Genomic DNA, 20,157 nt, shown 5'->3' on the forward strand with positions numbered 1-20,157 from the left:
GGACATATTCTTGTCTTCCGGGTTGTCGCAAGCTTGACTAGCAATGCTGGGTGGTCAACCATGCCTGGGGGGACCCGGTACCTCCATTCCAGCTGATCCAAACCTTAACTAATGCTAAAGCGGTGGGTAACTCAGCATATCGTCATGTCATGGCCGCGCCCGGCCGCCCGTACGGAGCATATCTATACCTTTTCTTTACGTTTTCACTTACTCGGCTACGTCATTCCTAGGGCTCTAGCATCCTATCCTAGAAGTTTATGTTGTGGTAGGTTTGATTGACTACATATAAGCCACAAAGTCGATGGTTGTCAACAGCTACATGAGTGACACAAGTGCATGGGCATCAATAAGACTCAATTTTCTGTTTATTTGTCTACACCCATCTACGGATATATTAATTATCATTGGAGCTGGTTTCGACGCGGCTGAATCTGGACACTTCCTAGTGGGATGACGGACCTACCCGTCCCAAAATTCTAGTTCTCCTCGTCGGAGCAATATGCCCTGAGAACTAATATCTATCCATCGTTACCATGGCACCGTCAACTATGCCGCCACCTCACGACGACGAATACCCCAATGGACGCGAGGAAACTCCCGCAGAGGATGTCGACAACCCTGGCGGGACTGGGCAATCAACTTGGAGCTCCTCTGACGTTCTTCTGGAAGGTGGTGAGGATGGGTCCCGAGCCAGTATATCGACCGGGGCGTCCTCCCGAGAACGCCAGTTTGAACACGTCGCTCCTGAAGATCGAGCGGAGCTTCACAGAATTGCTTCGTCGATTGGGGGTAGCGTGGCGTTCGCAAGGTCGCAGAGTATCCCGTCAGCTACAATAGAGCAACGTAACATGCTTGTGGGTATGGAAACTGGAGATCCGGTCCTCGATCCCACGTCTCCGAGATTTGATGTCTACAAATGGACCAAAATGTTTGTCTCGGTGTGTCATGAGCTTTTTTTTCCAAACACAACTGACCTGATTTTAGGATAGTAAGATTGATAGACGAGAAACATACCGTCCTAAGGCGTGCTGGTATAGTGTGGAAGAATTTGAAAGTGTGCGGATCAGGGTCTAAGATCAATTATCAAAATACCGTCGGCTCTGTACTACTGGCTCCTTTGAGAATAGGTCGGGTTTTTGGCAGGAGCCCCGAGAAGTCAATTTTAAACGAATTTGATGGAGTGCTTAAGTCTGGTGAGATGCTCGTTGTGCTCGGTCGACCCGGAAGTGGTTGTTCAACCCTGCTCAAATCCCTGATGGGGGAACTCCACGGTCTAGATATGAAGCCACAGTCCGAGATTAACTACAACGGTTAGTGATCTTCATATGCGGAGCCCGAGGAGCTTCCTTTTTAAGGACTAATGCTTAACTTGACTAGGAATTACCCAAAAACAAATGCGCAAACATTTTAAAGGCGAGATGGTGTATAATCAAGAGGTTGACAAGCATTTTCCACATCTTACAGTACGGCAAACACTCGAGTTCGCCTCTCGAGTTCGTACCCCACGAGAACGACTTGTCGAAGGTCTTAGCCGTGAAACATGGGCTGAGCATATGGCAAAAGTCATGATGGCCGTATTTGGGTTATCGCACACAGCAAATACGAGAGTTGGTAACGAATTCATTCGTGGCGTGTCTGGTGGAGAAAGGAAGCGAGTTAGCATAGCAGAAATGGCTCTGGCTAGATCACCGATCGCTGCATGGGACAACTCAACTAGAGGGCTTGATGCTGCCACGGCTCTGGAATTTACAAGGTCACTCCGTATGACGTCCAATCTCCTGGGGCAAGTTCATTTGGTTGCAATATACCAAGCCTCCCAGGCTATATATGACGAATTTGACAGAGCTGTGGTGCTTTACGAGGGGAGGCAGATATTTTTCGGACCTTGTGGTAGAGCCAAACAGTACTTCGTCGACATGGGCTGGGAGTGTCCGCCACGACAGACTACTGGAGACTTCTTGACATCCGTCACCAACCCATCAGAACGGACAGCTCGCGATGGGTTTGCGGAAAGAGTGCCCCGAACTGCTGAGGAATTCGAAAGATACTGGAAAGAGTCGGCGGAATACAGGGCCCTCAAGGTGGAGACGGAGGAGCACGAAAAAGCCTTCCCCATAGGCGGTAAGACCTTGGAAGAATTCTACCAGAGCCGGAAAGCCATGCAGGCTAAACATGTTCGTCCCGAATCTCCATACACGGTATCCATTCCTATGCAGGTGAAATACTGCACAATACGAGCGTATCAACGGCTGTGGAACGACAGAACTTCTACAATGACCATCGTATTTGGCCAAATATTTATGGCCTTGATTATTGGTTCTATATTCTATGGTACGAGAAACGATACTGCGAGCTTCTTCCAAAAAGGAGGAGTGCTGTTCTTTGCTGTCTTGCTGAACGCCCTTATCGCCATTGCCGAAATAAATAACCTATATTCCCAGAGGCCGATCGTGGAAAAACAAGCATCCTATGCATTCTACCATCCTTTTACTGAAGCACTGGCGACCATAATCGCCGATATCCCAGTCAAATTCGCTATTGCGACCTGTTTTAATATTATTCTCTACTTTCTGGCCGGTCTAAGACGCGAGCCCTCGCAGTTCTTCATCTACTTTCTCTTCAACTTTATAGCGATATTGACGATGGGCCAAATTTATCGTAGCATAGCTGCCGCAACTAAGACCGTCTCACAGGCTCTCGCCATCGCTGGAGTCATCACACTTGCAATTGTGATCTATACAGGATTCGTCATTCCACGTCCACTGATGCATCCGTGGTTCAAGTGGATATCCTGGATTAACCCCGTGGCATATGCTTTCGAGGCCCTGTTTACAAATGAACTGCATGGGCGACGATTCGCCTGTTCAATGCTGGTACCATCAGGCGGTGGATATGTTCATGCAGACAGCAATTTCATCTGCAACATTCCCGGCGCAGTGGCTGGGCAGACCACCGTCTCAGGGGACGACTACCTCCAGAGCCAATTCCAATACTCATACTCCCATATCTGGAGGAACCTCGGCTTCATGTTTGCTTTCATGTTATTCTTCTTGTTCCTTTACCTGCTCGCTACGGAATTGAACGCCGCCCCCCCAAGTACAGCAGAAGTGCTAGTTTTTCGACGTGGCCATGTTCCCAAGCGCATTTTAGCGGCCGAGCATTCTGCAAAGCATGACGAAGAGACACCCTCAACTGAAGCCGGCACGCTAAGTACGGGACTTGGGGAAGAACAGGCCGAGGAGGTTCAGGCATTGCCACCTCAAAGGGATATTTTTACCTGGAAAGACGTCAGTTACGATATAAAGATCAAGGGTCAACCACGCAGACTCCTGGACAACGTTACTGGATGGGTAAAACCCGGAACTCTTACGGCCCTTATGGGAGTTTCTGGGGCCGGAAAAACCACTCTTCTAGATGTACTTGCTCAACGGGGTTCTATTGGTGTAGTCAGCGGCGAAATGTTGGTCTCAGGAAAGCCTCTGGATGAATCATTCCAGCGTAAAACTGGATATGTTCAACAACAAGACCTTCATTTAGAGACAACCACTGTACGCGAGGCCTTGCGGTTTTCAGCCGCACTCCGTCAACCTAAGTCAGTATCAAAGAAGGAAAAGTACGAATTTGTAGAGGGGGTTATCAAGATGCTTGCTATGCAAGATTTTGCTGAAGCAGTGGTTGGAATTCCGGGCGAGGGGCTAAACGTCGAGCAACGGAAACTCTTGACAATCGGCGTTGAACTGGCCGCAAAACCGGCACTTCTCCTTTTCTTAGATGAGCCTACGTCCGGCCTTGATTCCCAATCGTCTTGGGCGATCGTCGCCTTCCTGAGAAAACTCGCAGACAGTGGGCAAGCTGTGCTAGCTACTATCCATCAACCTAGTGCCATCCTTTTCCAGGAATTTGATCGTCTTCTCTTGCTAGCAACCGGTGGACGAACTGTGTACTTCGGAGACATCGGGAAACACTCCAAGAATCTTTTAGATTTTTTCGAGTCAAACGGGGCCGATAAATGTGGAGATGATGAGAACCCCGCTGAGTATAGTAAGATCTAACTCGTCTCCCATTAATACGGCTATAAGCTGACCATCTAGTGTTAACTGTTGTTGGAGCTGGGCCAAGTGGTAAGTCATCTAAAGATTGGCCTGCGGTGTGGAGGGATAGTGGCATGAAGGAGAAAGTTCTGAATGAACTGGCTCAAATTAACCAAGAAAGCGTCAACCAAGGAAGTGGTGGCAAATCAGCAGAAGAAACGTCTGGAGCTCACAAAGAATTCGCTATGCCATTTAGAAACCAACTTTACGAGGTTACCCATCGTGTTTTCCAGCAGTACTGGCGAACTCCAGGTTACATTTATAATAAGCTCCTGTTAGGTGTGGCCTCTGCTCTCTTCAATGGATTCTCCTTCTACCACGCAGACTCGACTCAACAAGGCATCCAGGACGTAATCTTCTCAATCTTCATGATTACCACGATCTTCACGTCATTGGTCCATCAGATAATGCCAAGATTCATACTTCAACGGGACCTTTACGAAGTTCGAGAACGTCCATCAAAAGTGTATAGTTGGAAAGCATTCCTGATCGCGAATATCATCGTCGAAATTCCATATCAAATTCTTCTTGGGGTGATGGTCTTTGGGAGCTACTTTTACCCAGTGTACACCAATGATGGAATTCCCTCGGGTCAACGCCAAGGGCTCATTCTTCTTCTGCTCGTGCAGTTCTTCGTCTTCAACAGTACCTTTACTCACATGCTCATCGCGGCATTGCCAGACTCGGAAACAGCTGGCCACATCGCGACACTGATGTTCTCCATGACGCTGACCTTTAATGGTGTCTTCCAACCCCCTAACGCGCTCCCCGGCTTCTGGATTTTCATGTATCGTGTCTCGCCATTGACCTGTAAGCCTGCCAGATTTCCCTGCAGATCTCATCTTCAAATACTGACCCTCCTGCTCTAGACTTTGTTGCTGCAGTCGCATCAACGGGACTTTCGGGTCGGCCCTTGACCTGCTCCAACAACGAACTCGCCATCATGCAACCCCCAGCTGGTATGACCTGCGGGCAGTACCTCCAACCGTTCGGATCCGCGACTGGTGGTAGCATCTACAATCCTGGCGCAACATCCAACTGCCACTATTGCGCCGTCTCCAACGCTGATCAATATTTGGCAAGTGTAAGTATTAGCTACAACACCCGCTGGCGAGATTACGGTATCGGCTTCGCGTATATTATTTTCAATGTTTTCATGACGGTCTTGTTGTATTACGTTATACGTGTACGGAAGGGCTCTGGGAGGACCATAGCGGAGCGATTTGGGCCGATTCTGAGGGTTTTCAAGAAGGATCCTGAGAGGCGAGGAGGGAAGGTCGAGAAGCAGGAACATGCAGAGGGAAGCAATATCCCGCCTTATTTTTGAAAGGGCTGTTATTTTTGGGTTATTATATTATATTATATTATATTACTATTGCTAGCTGCGATTCTGATACGTGGTGGAGTACATGCATAGTAATAGTAAATAGTAAATAGTAAATAGTAAATAGTAAATAGTAAATAGTAAATAGTAAATAGTAAATAGTAAATAGTAAATAGTAAATAGTAAATANAATAGTAAATAGTAAATAGTAAATAGTAAATAGTAAATAGTAAATAGTAAATAGTAAATAGTAAATAGTAAATAGTAAATAGTAAATAGTAAATAGTAAATGATAAATGGGAAATAAATAAACCATTTCAGGGGCTTATTTCACCCCTAACCCCCTTTCAACGGCATACTCGGCAGGGTATTGCTCGCGTGGCCTCAACTACCCAGGCTGCCAGGCCAGGCACTCAACCCCATGCTCCGCCAGGCAGCTCTTGGCTTCGTGTCTGCATGCGAACACAATTTCCTCTCGCGCATTCAATTCCTCGACGCTCCACACATCTTCACAACTTCACTTCTCTCACTCCCTATAATAATTTAATACTTTGTCTTTGCACCGCACATCACGACAAAATGGCCGGTCTCAGCCCCCAAATGTATGATTCCCTTCCCAGCTTCCGAACCCCCATTCTTCCAATCTCAACCTAGTCGCAACGACCAGATACTGACTACCTATGCTTAAACAGAACCAACCTGGTTATCATCCTCCTGATGATGCAGGTCTCTAAGCGCATCCCTATGGATGATCCCGATACTCTGATGCTCATCCGGGCAGGATATGTTCTGTCCAACGTCATCATCATCTCGGTCTATGCCCTCACTCACTATAAGATTAACAAGAAGAAGGGTATGTGTTCTACCAGCGCCGCTGACCTGGAATGGCTTGCTAATCCGAACCTGCCTTTTGCAGATTTGACAACCCTCAAATATGTTGATCAGCCTCAAATGGGATCCACCGAGGAGCCTAAGCTCATCACCACCACGGTCCACCAATACGATGTCGACCAGATGAAGGCTCTTTACAAGGCGCAACTCATGGGCGTTGGAATGATGGCCGTTATGCACGTGTATTTCAAATACACCAACCCTCTCTTGATCCAATCCATCATCCCGCTCAAGGGCGCATTCGAAGGCAATGAGGTCAAGATTCATCTCTTCGGGAAGGCCGCCGTCGGGGAATTAAAGCGACCTTTCAAGGCCGCCGCTGGAATCATGAGTGCTCTCCAGGGAACTGCGGCCCCTAGCCAGGACAAGAAGAGCATCGCGACTGCGGAGAAGGCTGGACGTGGTGGTGTTAAGGACGAATAGATGACTTGACTACACTGAAAATCGAATCCCAGCTATGGGTTCTATATACTTTACTGGGGGCTGTACGTCTATGGGTATGGATGGGGGAATGGGAACGGGTCGGGATATGCGACGATAAACGGAGGGACAGGTTTGGACCTTGTTTGGTGAAGGAGCCTGTATGATAGACGATAGATGGATGTCGAACTCTGCATTTGCTTTTAGCCGCTCCGAACAACTTGTGCTCATATGTCCATACTCCAAGCCCGTTATCATTAACTTCGAGAGGAAAACTGTAGCACTGTGTAATGTGACTATTTAACAAATTTCTTTCGCGGGTTTTGGCGATGCCGGGCACCGAGGCTGTCAATCTTTCGCCACTGTCTCGGTCACTGCGTCAGCCTTGTCGTATCGCTATCTATGGCATCTAATACTCGACACTTTTTCTCGGACAACAACGCAGACAGCCAGAATCATGGAAAGACCTGCTACTCCTCCTCTAAATCACAGATCACGGTCTGGCCCTGCTGCGGCCTCTCCACTAACCCCGGAAGTAACTCGAAGAATAGTACGTACCGCGCATTATTGCTCACCCCTCTAACATGTACATGTCGGTCTCCCCCGCTAACAACTGCACCCAAAGGAAGAAAACAGACTGAAGGCCAAGGCCTTGCGTGAACGTTCCCTCGCCGCCGAAGCAGCATCATCGTTATCCCTCAATAGTACCAGACGTACACGGTCCGGGGCTGTACCCGTCGCGACAGAAGCCGCCTCTCGGTCAGGCAGCAAGCGTGCCTATGCAGCCATCTCCACATCCAACATCCCTTCTACGAGTCGCGATGCGCGGGACACCGATGCCGTCGGTATCCAGCCGGCGAGGAACTTCAAGAAATATGTCGATCATGATTTTAGCAAGATGACAGATACGAAGGGCGGGTTCTTGACGGCGGAGGATGATCCGTGGAATAAGGCTCTACATGCGCCGAAGGACGGGGACGTAGACAATCAGAAACCGGCACATATGACACTAAAAGAGTGGGAAAGACATCAATTACTTAAGGGGCTGAGGAATAGGAAGGAGGGTCCTTTCGAGCCAGGCTTGAGTGTACTAGGCAAGGAGGGGTCGAAGTGTAGAGAGTGTGGGACTGTGGAGATTGATTGGCAGTGGCAGGATGTGTTTAAGTGTGCGGTGTGCCATAGGTGCAAGGAGAAGTTTCCAGAGAAGTATAGCCTTTTGACAAAGACGGAGGCGAAGGATGATTATCTTTTGACTAATCGTAGGTTCTCCTTCTCTTCACTTCCTAGTCCTGTTACTTGCGCGAGAGCCGGTGCTGAATTACTTTCCTGTGAAACAGCGGAGCTTAAAGATGATGAATTATTGCCGCATTTGAATAAACCCAATCCGCATAAGTCTCACTGGCATGATATGATGTTATTCTTGCGGTATCAAGTTGAGGAATACGCGTTCACCACAAAATGGGGTTCGGCGGAGGCGCTGGATGCGGAGTTTGAGAAGAGAGAGGCAGATAAGAAGAAGAGAAAGGAAGCCAAGTTTAAGAGCAAGCTGCAGGAGTTGAAGAAGAAGACTAGGACGGATGCTTATAGAAGGAATTTGAAAGGTGGCGGGAAGCCGGGGAATTTTGGAGACGCGATTGGAAGTGGGAAACATGAGCACGATTGGGGTCAGACGGTGGAGAATGCTGATGGCATTACGGTGAAGACGTGTATAGAGTGTGGGATGGAGGTTGAAGAGTTGGAGTTTTGAGCTGGGACTCCTTGAGGGAGAAGCTTCGTGGACTGGTCGAGTCCAAGCAAGGACCGGTTCTACTTACCTAAGTACCTAGCTGTATGGGTATATACATGTACTTAAGGAAGGCAAATATTCAACTATGGGTTATCCAGCTAGGGAGGTCGGGGAAATGATCCTAACCTGTAAAATAGAGCAGTCAGCTACTAAGTATATTACTACATTACTCCTTACACAGTGAAATACCCATCCGGGACCAAGAGTATTATGTATGAATCTCTCGGTTTAGCGCTCGTATGCGGGCTACTTATATTTATTTATTGCCTTGGACTGGCTTTCTCGACACCTGTTCCCCCTATTCCAGCCCTCCAGCGATGCCATTGGTGAGACATATTACGTAAGTACCAACATACTGCAATCGTGGCCTTGGAGCTTTGGAGCCTTGGAGCCTTGTGGCCTGAAACGTGCGCGTCCGTTGTTTCGTTTCGTTCGGTTCTTGAGCTCAGGGACCAGAACGAGCGACGAGGACAAAACATTATATTACACAACCAGAAGATATTCAAAGACATTCTGCACAAGCGATTATTGCCACAGCTATATAGACCTGCTCCCACATCTTACCCCCCCCTCTCCGCCCAACGAACAGCTCCCCCCGACCATGAGCCATTACAATTAAGCTCACAGCGCGCTTGCAAATAGCCTGCAGCAGCTGTCTCTGCCTCGAGTTGCAATTGCGCCCGCCCCCCAAACAAATGCCCATCGACTCCGCAACAACAGGTGCGAAGCCAGTGTGTAACACGCCCCGCGGAGGCAGACTTGTAAGAGCGTGTTGGGTTTCGGTGCGGTGAGATGGCCTGGCTGTCTGGCATATCCGGTGGTGCTCCCGGAGGCAATGTCGCCGGTAATGGATCGTTATCTGGGGATGGAGGTCCCCAGCAGCAAGTCAACCAGCCCCAGGGCACGGAGTATACACTACAAGGTAGGCAGTACCTTCTGGTGGAGGGCCGCTGGAGGCAGTGGGAGTATTTCTAACGGATACCAATATTTTTAGGTGTGATGCGATTCCTGCAGACCGAATGGCATCGTCATGAGCGAGATCGCAATGGCTGGGAGATTGAAAGACAGGAGATGAAGGGGAGGATAGCACGTTTAGAGGGCAGTACGCGCAAAACAGATAGCTCCAACAAGGCTCTGAAGAAATATGTCAACATGCTGGAGAAGGCGTTAAAGGAGAGAGATACTCAAGTCAAGGCGCTTAAAACCGGCAAGGACGTCGACATCGAGTCAATACGGGATATGAAGGAGAAGGGGAGCACGGGGTTCAAAATGGGTCAAGGGCGACGTAAGTGGTCGTCTGATGATATAGGTGTACCCGCTAACTCGCAGCTCTTGATAGCGCAAGAGAAGCCTCATAGCTCATTCTTGGATGTCGAAGACGAGACGGAGGCAGAGAGGCTAGAGGATGATCCAGATCGCGGAGGTCTAAAGAACTTCATGGATAAAACGCAGGGAGAACTCACGTATCTTATGGTATCCCCGTCGAACCCGGTTCCCCCAAGGGATGTACATCCTGCCGCCGAGCTCATGATGCACCCTTCATCTTTTGGCCCGCCACAGGGCCAGCCAAGTCTGGAGGAGATATACCAACAACAAGGGAGACAAAAGAACATGCGCGAAGCAAATATGGCTAGACCATCACCGACGCCAAATCATCACCCACCACCCGTTCCAGTAGTTAATTCAAACCTTCCGCTCCGCAACGCAGATATGCAGGGATCGCGGTCTCTTGCAGACCAACAACCTCTGCCGCAAACATCGCAGCAAGAATGGGCGTCAACCTTCCAAATGGCTGATCAGTCTCGGGAAGAACAAGGAAACAAGGCTACGTTTGATTCATACGGTAGACCGGTAAATGCCGAAGAACTAGCAGAGAAGCAACCTCCAACAGAAGCGGACGGTTGGGATTTCAACGAATCAGCACAATTCCCAGATCCAGAACCACAACCCGCGCCCCAGAGGCCGGACAAAGATTTGTTTCCGATTGCACAGGATCCACCAAAATCGCCGAACAGGGGGCCAGGTTCTCATCGGAGGAAAAGTTCAATGTCGCGGCGCAAGAGTAGCGATCATGAAATTTCGTTAAATCCAAACCAAAAGGTGGATAGCGGCAGTTTCAAAGTGAGGTTTGGATTAAGGGGACATCTTGACGCTGTGAGATCAGTTATCTTTAGCGGCGGAGGGAGCCCTGGTGAGCCTGAAATATGCACCGCTGGGGATGACGGAACGATCAAGCGATGGATTATTCCAGCCCGGTACGAAACCCAACCTGGGATTCATAATCCTCCAGGCGATTTGGATATTCAAAGCTATTTTACGCATCGTGGCCATACCGGATCGGTCATGTGCCTAGCCTCTTGGTCACCGTCCCAAAATTTCTCGAGTGGTGGCCGAGCACAAGGCGATGGTTGGATATTCTCGGGGGGCCAGGATGCAACTGTACGAGTATGGGAGCGTGGAAGAGTCGACCCCAAGGCTACGCTTGATGGCCATACCGATGCGGTTTGGTCGGTCTGCGTTTTGCCCGGGACAACGGGATCAGTCTTTGGCCAAAATAATTCATATGGCGGACCGGACCGCATAATTCTTGCATCTGGTGCCGCCGATGGCACTGTGAAGGTCTGGTCTGTTAGTGCTCCGCCCCAATTAATATCGCCTCAAGCAGGGAGTGGACGGAGGGGCGGTCGCGTTCGAGGAAACTCCATGTCATCTGGCTCTGCCTTCCCTTCTTCACCACAACCTAGCGTGGCTTCTAATTCCCCTTTTCATTACACGCTTATCCACTCGATTTCGAGGGCCAACAGCACCGCTTCGCCAACCTCTATAACACCGTTCTCCGCGTCTGGGGATGCATTTGCCGTTTCATACGCTGACGCTGCGGTCTTGGTTTATGCTACTCGAACTGGAGAAGAAATAACTGCTATGGCTAGCTTGGAGACATATGATAGCACGATGTCAACTGGTGTGAATGGCGTCGTTGCAACTACGAGTGGGCTCGATAGCTCCTTGAGTGTGGAGGCTGGGAGAGGGCTCTCTGAAGATGAGGGTGTCGTTAGCGGCGCTACTGGCTCAAGCGGTGGTGTGGAGGGAATTATTATTAGCGGACATGAAGACCGATACATTCGTTTTTATGATGCTAATAGCGGTAAGCTCTCCCAAAACCCACAATTACATGATCCAATCTAACGAAATATCAGGGCAATGCACGTACAACATGTTAGCCCATCCCGCCGCGATTTCAGCCCTATCGCTCTCGCCTGATGGCCGAGAGCTAGTATCAGCGGGCCATGATGCCAGTTTGCGGTTTTGGTCTCTCGAGAAACGAAGCTGTACTCAAGAAATCACTAGCCATCGTCTAATGAGAGGAGAAGGTGTATGCTCAGTAGTGTGGAGTCAAGATGGAAGATGGGTTGTCAGTGCTGGAGGGGATGGGGTGGTGAAGGTCTTCGCCCGATGAAGCTAATAATGACAGAAAATGTGAATGAGGATGGACAGAAATACCCCTTTCTCAAATATATTTTCGAAGCGGCTGTACTACTGTATCTTGCATTGCATAATTGCGGATTTGTCGTAGCATTGCACGGCATTGTATGGGAATTGGGAACATTTTTTATTAAGATGATACAAGATGAGATGAAGATGAGGCCTACCTTTTTGTAGTTTAGAATCAATTTCTCTTCTTCTCTGTTCCTAGCTTTGGGATATTTGCAGTAAGGGGCGGTTTCGATGTTGTACAAAAGGAATGTCAACTAGTTCAGAGAATATATATATAATGCACCAGCACTTCTCTGTTTTACCATGAGCATTTCTAGCAAGGTCGTGGTTGCTTCGTTCTCTTTGTTATGGTACGTAGTTTACAGTAGGATGGGACATTTCGGGAGCTGCAATCACAATCCGCCAATTCACTGACCTCTAAGTCTCGATTTCAAAATAAACGTTACAGTTGACATTTTGATATTATTAATTAATCTATTATAGTAGCGACAAGTTTCTTGTAATACATGTATTAGTGTATAATATGTATGTGATATTGCAAACGATCAGTATTGCCATTTCCCCAGCGTCGGATATAATACACCCCGTTTCCTCCTGGGCTTCCCTATGGATACCCTTTGGAGATTTTTAATGCACTCGTACTGCTTCCTCAAACCGAAGATTTGTGGACTCGTGAAGACCCCTTCGGGGTATCTCCAAAATATTTCTTTGTAGTATGTGGTGCGTTCGACTCTCGTTTCTAAAGATGGGAGTACGAGAGCAAACCTTACTAAGCTTGGTGTAGAAAGACAACACGATAGAGCGAAGGGCATCCCAAGCTCAGAGTTTGCTTCCTCACTCAAAGTGTGTCACTCCAATATCACCTTCTGCCTGGAAATCCAAAACGCAGAAACCCTCCATAGAAGGAGCCCAGGCCATTGAGTGCTCGCCGGGTATATTTGGAGCTCATGAAAGTATCTCGGATCATAGCTAGTTCGTAGTGGCGTCCCTGGTAGGCAACGCAGGAGGCGGGGGTAACGTTTGTTGACCTAGATGCTTCTCGGTTCGGGTTCACATATCTCGAGTCGGAAACCCTATGTGTCCATAGAAGCTCTAGTTTGCGATGCCGAGCCATCATTCTACCCAGGTGTGTGGGATTGGCCCTTAGTGTCATTCCTTCCCAGAAGTATATCATGACTCTTCGTCCGAATCGACATATTCTCTGCAATCGCCGTATAACACCTCGCAAACTCCACCAAGCGGTACATCCATGACGGCATCAGTTCCATGACTCCACACAGTCCGCCAATCTTTGAGGGCATGATCCACGCGTTCTCTCCGCTTATTACTATGTGAACCCTTCTTCACCCTCCCATCCAGTGTAGCAATATTTGCAGCACTATCAATGATTGTCTCGATTGAAGAAAGCGGTAACGTTAGGTATCCCGTATTATAAGATGCGAGCGCAACGTAGATATACACAAGCAGCATGACGATAAAGGATGGCAGGGCAAGCGACCACCATCGATTGGGGTAGTAATATATGCCGAGAGCATGGAGGAATGGCGATGGAAGATAGGACCACAGGAGATACATGAGGAAGGTGAGCGAGGAGAAGAGGTACAGTACGAAGCCATAGTATTCGTAGGTTGGGACTTTGGGGGATGCGCGGGGGACGGGTTCGAGTTCGTCGGCAGAAGTATCTGGTGTCGTTGGTCTTGAAGGGCGGAGAAGGGACGTTAATGAGGGCGACGGAGGGAGAGGTGTTGGAGGGCGGTTGTAGAACGGAGGTGCGAAGAAGTTGTGATGTTGTTGTTGTTGTTGCTGTTGAAGCGGCGGAGGGGACGAAGATGGAGATGGGGAGGAGCTCGAGGAGGATTCTCGAATATCCCGATAGTGCGATTGGAAGATGCCTTCGCCTTCATCGTCGTCTGAAGAAGGCGGCATTGTGAGGAAGGAGACTAGAGGTTGGAGAGTAGCGTAGCTTGAGATTGTAGTCTGTAGATTTATATCCGATCGCCAGTCTCGATTATGATGGGACGAAGGGTCAATCACATGACTTCCCGTTGATTAGGTGCCTTCGGCCCGGGTCGGCTCGCTTGGCCAAAGCCACTTTTATATCCTGGATTACTTTCCTCTGGAACACCTGAAACTACTTCGTAAGTAACCACTCTATTATAGAGCGTGGTTATTCCAGTGCTGAGAAGGTGGCTATAATTGAGGTCATGTGATATATTATGTGACCAACCCCTTGAGGTTGACCTCGGAGTCTTTATTAAGTACGAAAAGCGCTATCGAATTAAATATTTCATCCCCGCTAACATCTGCCTCCAAGTCTCATCAACGAAAGCCTTTAAATTAGGCACTTTTTAAAACTACTTGACTGTAGCAATACCCGTACTATCCTCGCGGCTTCAGTGATCAGTCAACTTTCTCAACTACATCCAAGGCGTCAATAACATAACCCTTAAACTTCCTCGCAGGAAGCCCGAGCTCGAACAGAATATCCAACTCCGTGTATGTTCTTCCTTTCGTCTCTGGAAGCCTGAAATATGCCCACAAAAGGCAAAGCATGCTCAGTCCCGCAGCAGGAAATGCCGCTATGCCTTTGAGATTCCCTTGCGCCAGATTGAGCATGTACGGCGCCACAACCACGTTTACAATGACCATAAGATAACAGCTGTTCCGCGCCAAACTGAGAGTCTTGCTGCGCAAACGCGTCGCTCCTATCTCACTAGCGATGACGAATGGGATTGGCCCGATAGTGAGGCCGTAGGCGCCAAACCAGACGAGCAGCAGAACAGACTGCGCCCATGCAATGGCCCCCGTTGGGGGCGCGAGAGCGAGGAATCCCACGATCCACATAATCGGGGTCATCGCCGCTAGGCCGAAAAGGAAGATCTTTCGTCGCCCGACATACGCTTGCAGGACCCAGGAGCTGGCCGTCCCGACAAAGGCAATGCTGTAGGTGCCCAACGCGAGCTTATACGAGTCGCCGGGCGAGAGACCGGCAAGCGTGAAGAAGTACGTGATGTATGCCTGGATCGCGAAGCCGGAGAAGACCTGCGTGGTCCAGGCCAGACAGGCGATCTCAGTGCGGCGGAGGTCGGGACCCTTGAAGCAATCGAGGTAGCTGCCGCCTACGTTCGTGTCCAATTCGTGCTGGTTGGTGTAGATCATCATGTCGAGGTTCTGCTTGACGCTGGTATTACCTTCGTCTTTGAACTCGGACAGGCGTAATAAAGCGTGCTCGGCGTCTTCGTGGCGGTTCTGGCGTACCAGCCACCAGGGGGAGTCGGGGGCGAAGCAGAGGATGAAGAAAAGGGGGACTGGCCAGATCCATTGCACGGCGAAAGGGATCCGGTATGACTATTCTGTTTTGTTTGATATCAGGCCGTCAAGGACCCCGGCGGCGATGATGTGACCGATAACCCAGCAAAGGTTGACATATGTGGTGAGGTAGCCGCGAAGAGCAGTGGGACAGACTTCCGCCGCGTACGACGGTGCCAGGATACCAAAGACGCCCCAGGGGAGTCCGCATAAGAATTCGCCGGCGAGCAGGACCTCGATGCTCGGCGCAAAGAATGTGATAAAGATGAAGGCCGTCATCAGGACGTACGAGATGAGCAACAGCTTCTTGTGCCCGAACCTATCGACCAAGATCCCATTTGCAAAGATGCCGATGATGATCCCGACACTGGCGCTCAGGGTAAGGGCCACCTGCCACTTTGCGGGGATGGAATATTTCCCGTTGGGTAGCCGCTCGCCGTACTTCTTCTGGAAGGTTGGGTATGCGTAGAACGAGCCGATGATCTGGATGTCGTAGCTCTCCATGATGGTGGCCATAGAGACGATGATGGACCAGGCCACGGCCTTCCTGTAGATCTTGACGGCCTGCCAGAAAGTGAGATTGTGTTCCGTCTCGGTGGCTAGGCGGGTGTTTTCCGTCAAGATCTTGCCCGAGGTCTCGAGAACTGCTGGGCCGGCCTTGAAGGCCGCCTGGCCGTGGTCTGGCTTTTCGCTGACGATGTCCATATCTGCCGTTGCTTGAGGAGGGCCAGGGATGTGATTCAAGATGCTTTATTCCCTTGAAAGGTCGGGGACCTCGTGGTAATTATCCTTCCAGGAGGCCAGCTAGAATTCGCTTCAACATCCCCATGATTACCCATGCTTCCACATTCTTTACTTCGTACCCTGCGGGTGATGGGTTATGAACCCCTGCACATGGTTGGGTACACTGTGCAGCTAGTCCCGAGGATGAGGCTGCGGGTATGCAAGTTAATTCTGATTCAGGGTATAACCCACTGCTAAGAAGATGCAGATAGTACACAGTAAGTAAACTAAACGTTACATCCAGGCCTGAAACTGATAAGACTAATGTCTAGTATAATCCAAGCGTAGCCGAGCTAAGCAGCAAAAGCATTCTCACATGCCGAATCGGTGGCACATGACCCAATCAGTAGCTAGACTAAGGGGGGCCTATCTGGAGATGCCAGCTGGAGGGCGACTTGAGGCTCTTATTAGTGTGAGGGGAGGCCAGAGTAGACAACCAAACGCCCCGCCTAAACATCCACAGTTAATGATGCAACTTAACCAGAGAATGGCGGAAGCGCAGGACGGTCGCTGTGTTGTAACTAGATATAGAGTCTATCTACGCCTGCTAGTGTCCAATTTCGCGCTGTAAAGCAGCTTTTAGCAGCGGTAGGAAGCTTAGTGGAAGACTAGAAGTACCTTATCCAATATAAGAGGTATCGCTAGTTAGGGCTGACTATGGAGTGACTAAGGTTCTGGTTGGCTGGTGTGCCACTAGGCTCGTTATACGCCTCGAGTTGATACCGCTAGGGTCTCGCATAAGCCCCCTCATGCCCGTCCCGATTAGCGAATCGAATACTCATGTTGCGAGAACCTCACCAACATGTACCACTTATTTCGAAGTAGTGGGACCAGCGCCAGCGCCAGACAAAATATCACCACTTTTGGCAGTTATACCGGGTATTGCCTTCTTGAGGCCGCCGATCACGATCGTACTACTCTCCTGCAACGTTCCACTCTACTGATACTGCTGTCCCGCAATACTCGTTCGTACCGAGGACCAGGGACTTGGGTGAGCCGCACGGGTACATGTCGCCGACGTTGACAAACACCAGTTACGGCATAAAACTAAAAGATAATGTCCCTGAGCAGCCCAGCTTGCTCGAAGATTGGTTCAAATGTCGGAACTAGGATAGATTATGGCCTCGATATGCGGGGTATCATAAGAACCGCAGCCAGATAATCGTGTTTCTTGAAGCCCATGTGCTAGTAGTCACAACTTCAAAGCAACGTGACGCTGGGATAAACCCAGTCTTGATACCAAAAGGTTTTTATTATCACCAGCGACTGGATTGTGGGCCCCGCACTGGCGAAATTCGTTGGAGATTGTAATATATCTCATAAGACATCGTGAATTGCTCTCCACGCTTCCGTTCGTCCTTGCGAATCTTGTACAGTCCGTTTGCAGCCTCTCCTCCATACTCCAGCCGACCAATACCCAAGATGGCGGCCCGCCCCAACATACTTTTTATCATGGCCGATGACCATGCATCTAAGGCAATAGGATGCTATGGCGCGAACATCAACAAAACTCCGAACATGGATCGGATTGCAGAAGAAGGGATGAGGTTTAACCACTGCTATGTCACGAACTCTATTTGCACGCCGAGCAGAGCTTCGATTCTCACGGGGACCTATAATCATGTTAATGGTGTTGTCACCCTGGCAAGCAAAATCAACAAGCACATACCTAACGTGGCCAAGCACATGCGTACTGGCGGATATCAGACCGCGATGATCGGGAAATGGTACTTGGGAGAGGGAAGTGACCACGAGCCTACTGGGTTTGATTTCTGGTCTGTTGTGTCAGGGCAGGGCTCGTATCACGATCCAGAGATGATTGAAATGGGCCAGACACGAAATGAGAAAGGCTATGCTACCGATATCATTACGGACAAGTCCCTAAACTGGCTGGAGAAGCGTGATAAAACAAAGCCTTTCTTCCTGATGTGCCATCACAAAGCACCACATCGGTCGTGGGAGTGCGATCCAAAGCACAAGGACCTCTATACGGAAGACGTCAAAGTCCCGGAGACTTTCGATGATGACTACAAAAACCGCGCCCAAGCAGCAGCCGAAGCCAAGATCAGGGTAGACGCGGATCTAACATATTTTGACCTTGGGGCTGGCTCAGCCAGATGGGGGATCAGAGGTTGGCGAGCTTGTCAACCAGACATCTACCTTGAGAAAGATCCCAAATCCCCAGGATGTGACAAAACTGCGGCTCATTGATAAAGAGCGTGGTGAGGTGTTCACGTTCAAGACAAATGCTGAGCTACGGCATTTCAAATATCAACGCTATATCAAGCGCTACCTTCGCACCATTGCCTCGATCGACGATAACGTTGGGAGGATGCTCAAGTATCTCGATGATGAAGACCTGGCGCGTGACACCGTCGTTGTTTATACCTCCGACCAAGGGTTCTTCCTCGGTGATCACGGCTGGTTCGACAAACGATTTATGTACGAAGAGTCTTTCCAAATGCCGTTCATGGTTCGATATCCACGAGAGATTGCCGCCGGCAGTATATGCGACGACATCGTCTGCAATGTCGACTTTGCAGCCACGTTCCTAGATCTAGCAGAGTTGCAACAGCCGTCTTACATGCAGGGCCACTCGTTCCGCAAGATCTTGAACGGTGCCACGCCTACCAATTGGCAGCAGGTGGCCTATCACCGTTATTGGATGCATCGAGATGCAGAGCATAATGCGTATGCGCATTACGGCATCCGAGATCAGCAGTACAAGCTGATCTACTGGTACAACGAAGGGTTTGAATTACCGGGCACGTCGGCTGGAGGACAGCCAAGGGAGTGGGAGCTTTTTGATTGTGAAAAGGATCCTTTAGAACTGTTTAACGTCTTTAGTGAGCCTCAGTATGCCGAGGTTGTTCGGAGGATGATTATTCAATTGGACGATAAGATGAGGGAGATCGGAGATGAACCTGAGCATGTACCTGGTCAGTTTCCTTCGATAATAGGTGGGGGGAAAATGTAGGTCTTTTCTTTTCCGTGGTCCGGAAAAAGAAGAAAAGTCTGTAGCATAGGTCAACAAAAGTATTACAGCGCCGCTGTATGGGCGCCATAGTAACTCGTTCCTCCCTTGCACCTGCAAATTAAAGCCATTCCCCTATGCTTATTACACTTAATGCCTCCTCTACCAATTCCTTATTCGATACTGTCGACGTATGATACCTTGATCGTGTACTCAAAGATATTTAGAATTAAACTGGCCGGCCCGACCGAATTATATCTAGTTGTACTATGAAAAAAAGTGTGATCCAGGACACTTCTATTCGCTAGAGATATTTAAAGATGGTCCCCTTGCCCAAGCTCTCGCGGAGTGCTAGCGCCACGCTACTTTATAAGCAAGTCTTTAGTTGTAGCGATACCTTATTAGTTTTAGAGGGAAGACAGCCGTTGGGCGTAATAGTTAAATTTGAGATTTCTATTATTGACATATCTATATTCTAGTACGCGAGCCGGAATATTTGTAATTTGGCCATATTATGGGGAATTAGGAATAGCTTGAATTTGGCTATAACATGTTACGATGTGTACCTAGGTACTTCATAGGATAAACGATTTATTGTAGTGCGTATATAGCAGTGCTGTAACGCTTTTGTTGACACATGCTATATATGGTTCTTCTATTTCGGGACTATTGAAAAGTAAAGGCCGCTTTAAGAATGACACCGGCAGGGTATTGTCTCGCTCGGGCAGGCAAAGGTAGATAGATAACGGCTTGTCTTGCCTACCTATAGGGAAGTCGGGATGGGGCAGTGGTTAGGGCGAAGGCGGCCGCACAGTGGTCGACTTGGGCCCTCTGTCCATGAACATGACATCTGCTAATGAAGGGATGCGTGTAGTAGCGCCAAGCTCGTCCTACTGCTGTCTCACGAGATATGCCAACTTAACCCTTTTGATACCAATTACGAAGATTTTGAGGAAACACCGTCATCCTTTCTATCTTCAAGGATTTGAATCCTCGTGTTACTAGCCACAATGCTTATGTTTGATAACTTAGTCATTGACACTCCTAGTAGGTCAACTAGGCGAGCTACCAAGTTGCAAAAATA

General features: G+C 49.1%; 7 protein-coding genes across 7 annotated transcripts; 5 read left to right on the forward strand and 2 right to left on the reverse strand.

The window, feature by feature from the left end:
• Positions 1-533: 533 nt before the first annotated feature.
• On the forward strand, positions 534-5,418 carry BP5553_08293 (putative ABC1 transport protein; the record flags this gene model as incomplete). The annotated part of the gene is made up of 5 exons (XM_032016916.1): positions 534-928; positions 985-1,310; positions 1,378-4,041; positions 4,092-4,901; positions 4,961-5,418. 5 exons carry the CDS (start codon positions 534-536, stop codon positions 5,416-5,418), a joined length of 4,653 nt encoding a protein of 1,550 aa, XP_031867207.1.
• A 576-nt stretch (positions 5,419-5,994) lies between these two features.
• On the forward strand, positions 5,995-6,729 carry BP5553_08294 (putative Inorganic phosphate transport protein PHO88; the record flags this gene model as incomplete). Its single annotated transcript, XM_032016917.1, has 2 exons — positions 5,995-6,017; positions 6,108-6,729. The coding sequence occupies 2 exons, from the start codon at positions 5,995-5,997 to the stop codon at positions 6,727-6,729; spliced, it is 645 nt and encodes a 214-aa protein (XP_031867208.1).
• A 454-nt stretch (positions 6,730-7,183) lies between these two features.
• BP5553_08295 (DNA repair protein) lies at positions 7,184-8,473 on the forward strand (the record flags this gene model as incomplete). Its single annotated transcript, XM_032016918.1, has 2 exons — positions 7,184-7,276; positions 7,352-8,473. The coding sequence occupies 2 exons, from the start codon at positions 7,184-7,186 to the stop codon at positions 8,471-8,473; spliced, it is 1,215 nt and encodes a 404-aa protein (XP_031867209.1).
• Positions 8,474-9,304: 831 nt separating this feature from the next.
• BP5553_08296 (putative signal transduction scaffold protein, essential for virulence and fertility) lies at positions 9,305-11,969 on the forward strand (the record flags this gene model as incomplete). Its single annotated transcript, XM_032016919.1, has 4 exons — positions 9,305-9,434; positions 9,507-9,797; positions 9,852-11,657; positions 11,710-11,969. The coding sequence occupies 4 exons, from the start codon at positions 9,305-9,307 to the stop codon at positions 11,967-11,969; spliced, it is 2,487 nt and encodes an 828-aa protein (XP_031867210.1).
• Positions 11,970-13,177: 1,208 nt separating this feature from the next.
• Positions 13,178-13,933, reverse strand: BP5553_08297 (Uncharacterized protein; the record flags this gene model as incomplete). The annotated part of the gene is made up of 1 exon (XM_032016920.1): positions 13,178-13,933. The coding sequence occupies one exon, from the start codon at positions 13,931-13,933 to the stop codon at positions 13,178-13,180; it is 756 nt and encodes a 251-aa protein (XP_031867211.1).
• A 474-nt stretch (positions 13,934-14,407) lies between these two features.
• Positions 14,408-16,021, reverse strand: BP5553_08298 (Uncharacterized protein; the record flags this gene model as incomplete). The annotated part of the gene is made up of 2 exons (XM_032016921.1): positions 14,408-15,355; positions 15,392-16,021. 2 exons carry the CDS (start codon positions 16,019-16,021, stop codon positions 14,408-14,410), a joined length of 1,578 nt encoding a protein of 525 aa, XP_031867212.1.
• A 1,500-nt stretch (positions 16,022-17,521) lies between these two features.
• On the forward strand, positions 17,522-19,076 carry BP5553_08299 (Uncharacterized protein; the record flags this gene model as incomplete). Its single annotated transcript, XM_032016922.1, has 2 exons — positions 17,522-18,169; positions 18,213-19,076. 2 exons carry the CDS (start codon positions 17,522-17,524, stop codon positions 19,074-19,076), a joined length of 1,512 nt encoding a protein of 503 aa, XP_031867213.1.
• Between the last annotated feature and the right edge of the window lie 1,081 nt (positions 19,077-20,157).

Source organism: Venustampulla echinocandica (genome assembly GCF_003357145.1).
Source record: "Venustampulla echinocandica strain BP 5553 chromosome Unknown scaffold_7, whole genome shotgun sequence".
NCBI classification, from domain to species: Eukaryota; Fungi; Ascomycota; class Leotiomycetes; order Helotiales; family Pleuroascaceae; genus Venustampulla; species Venustampulla echinocandica.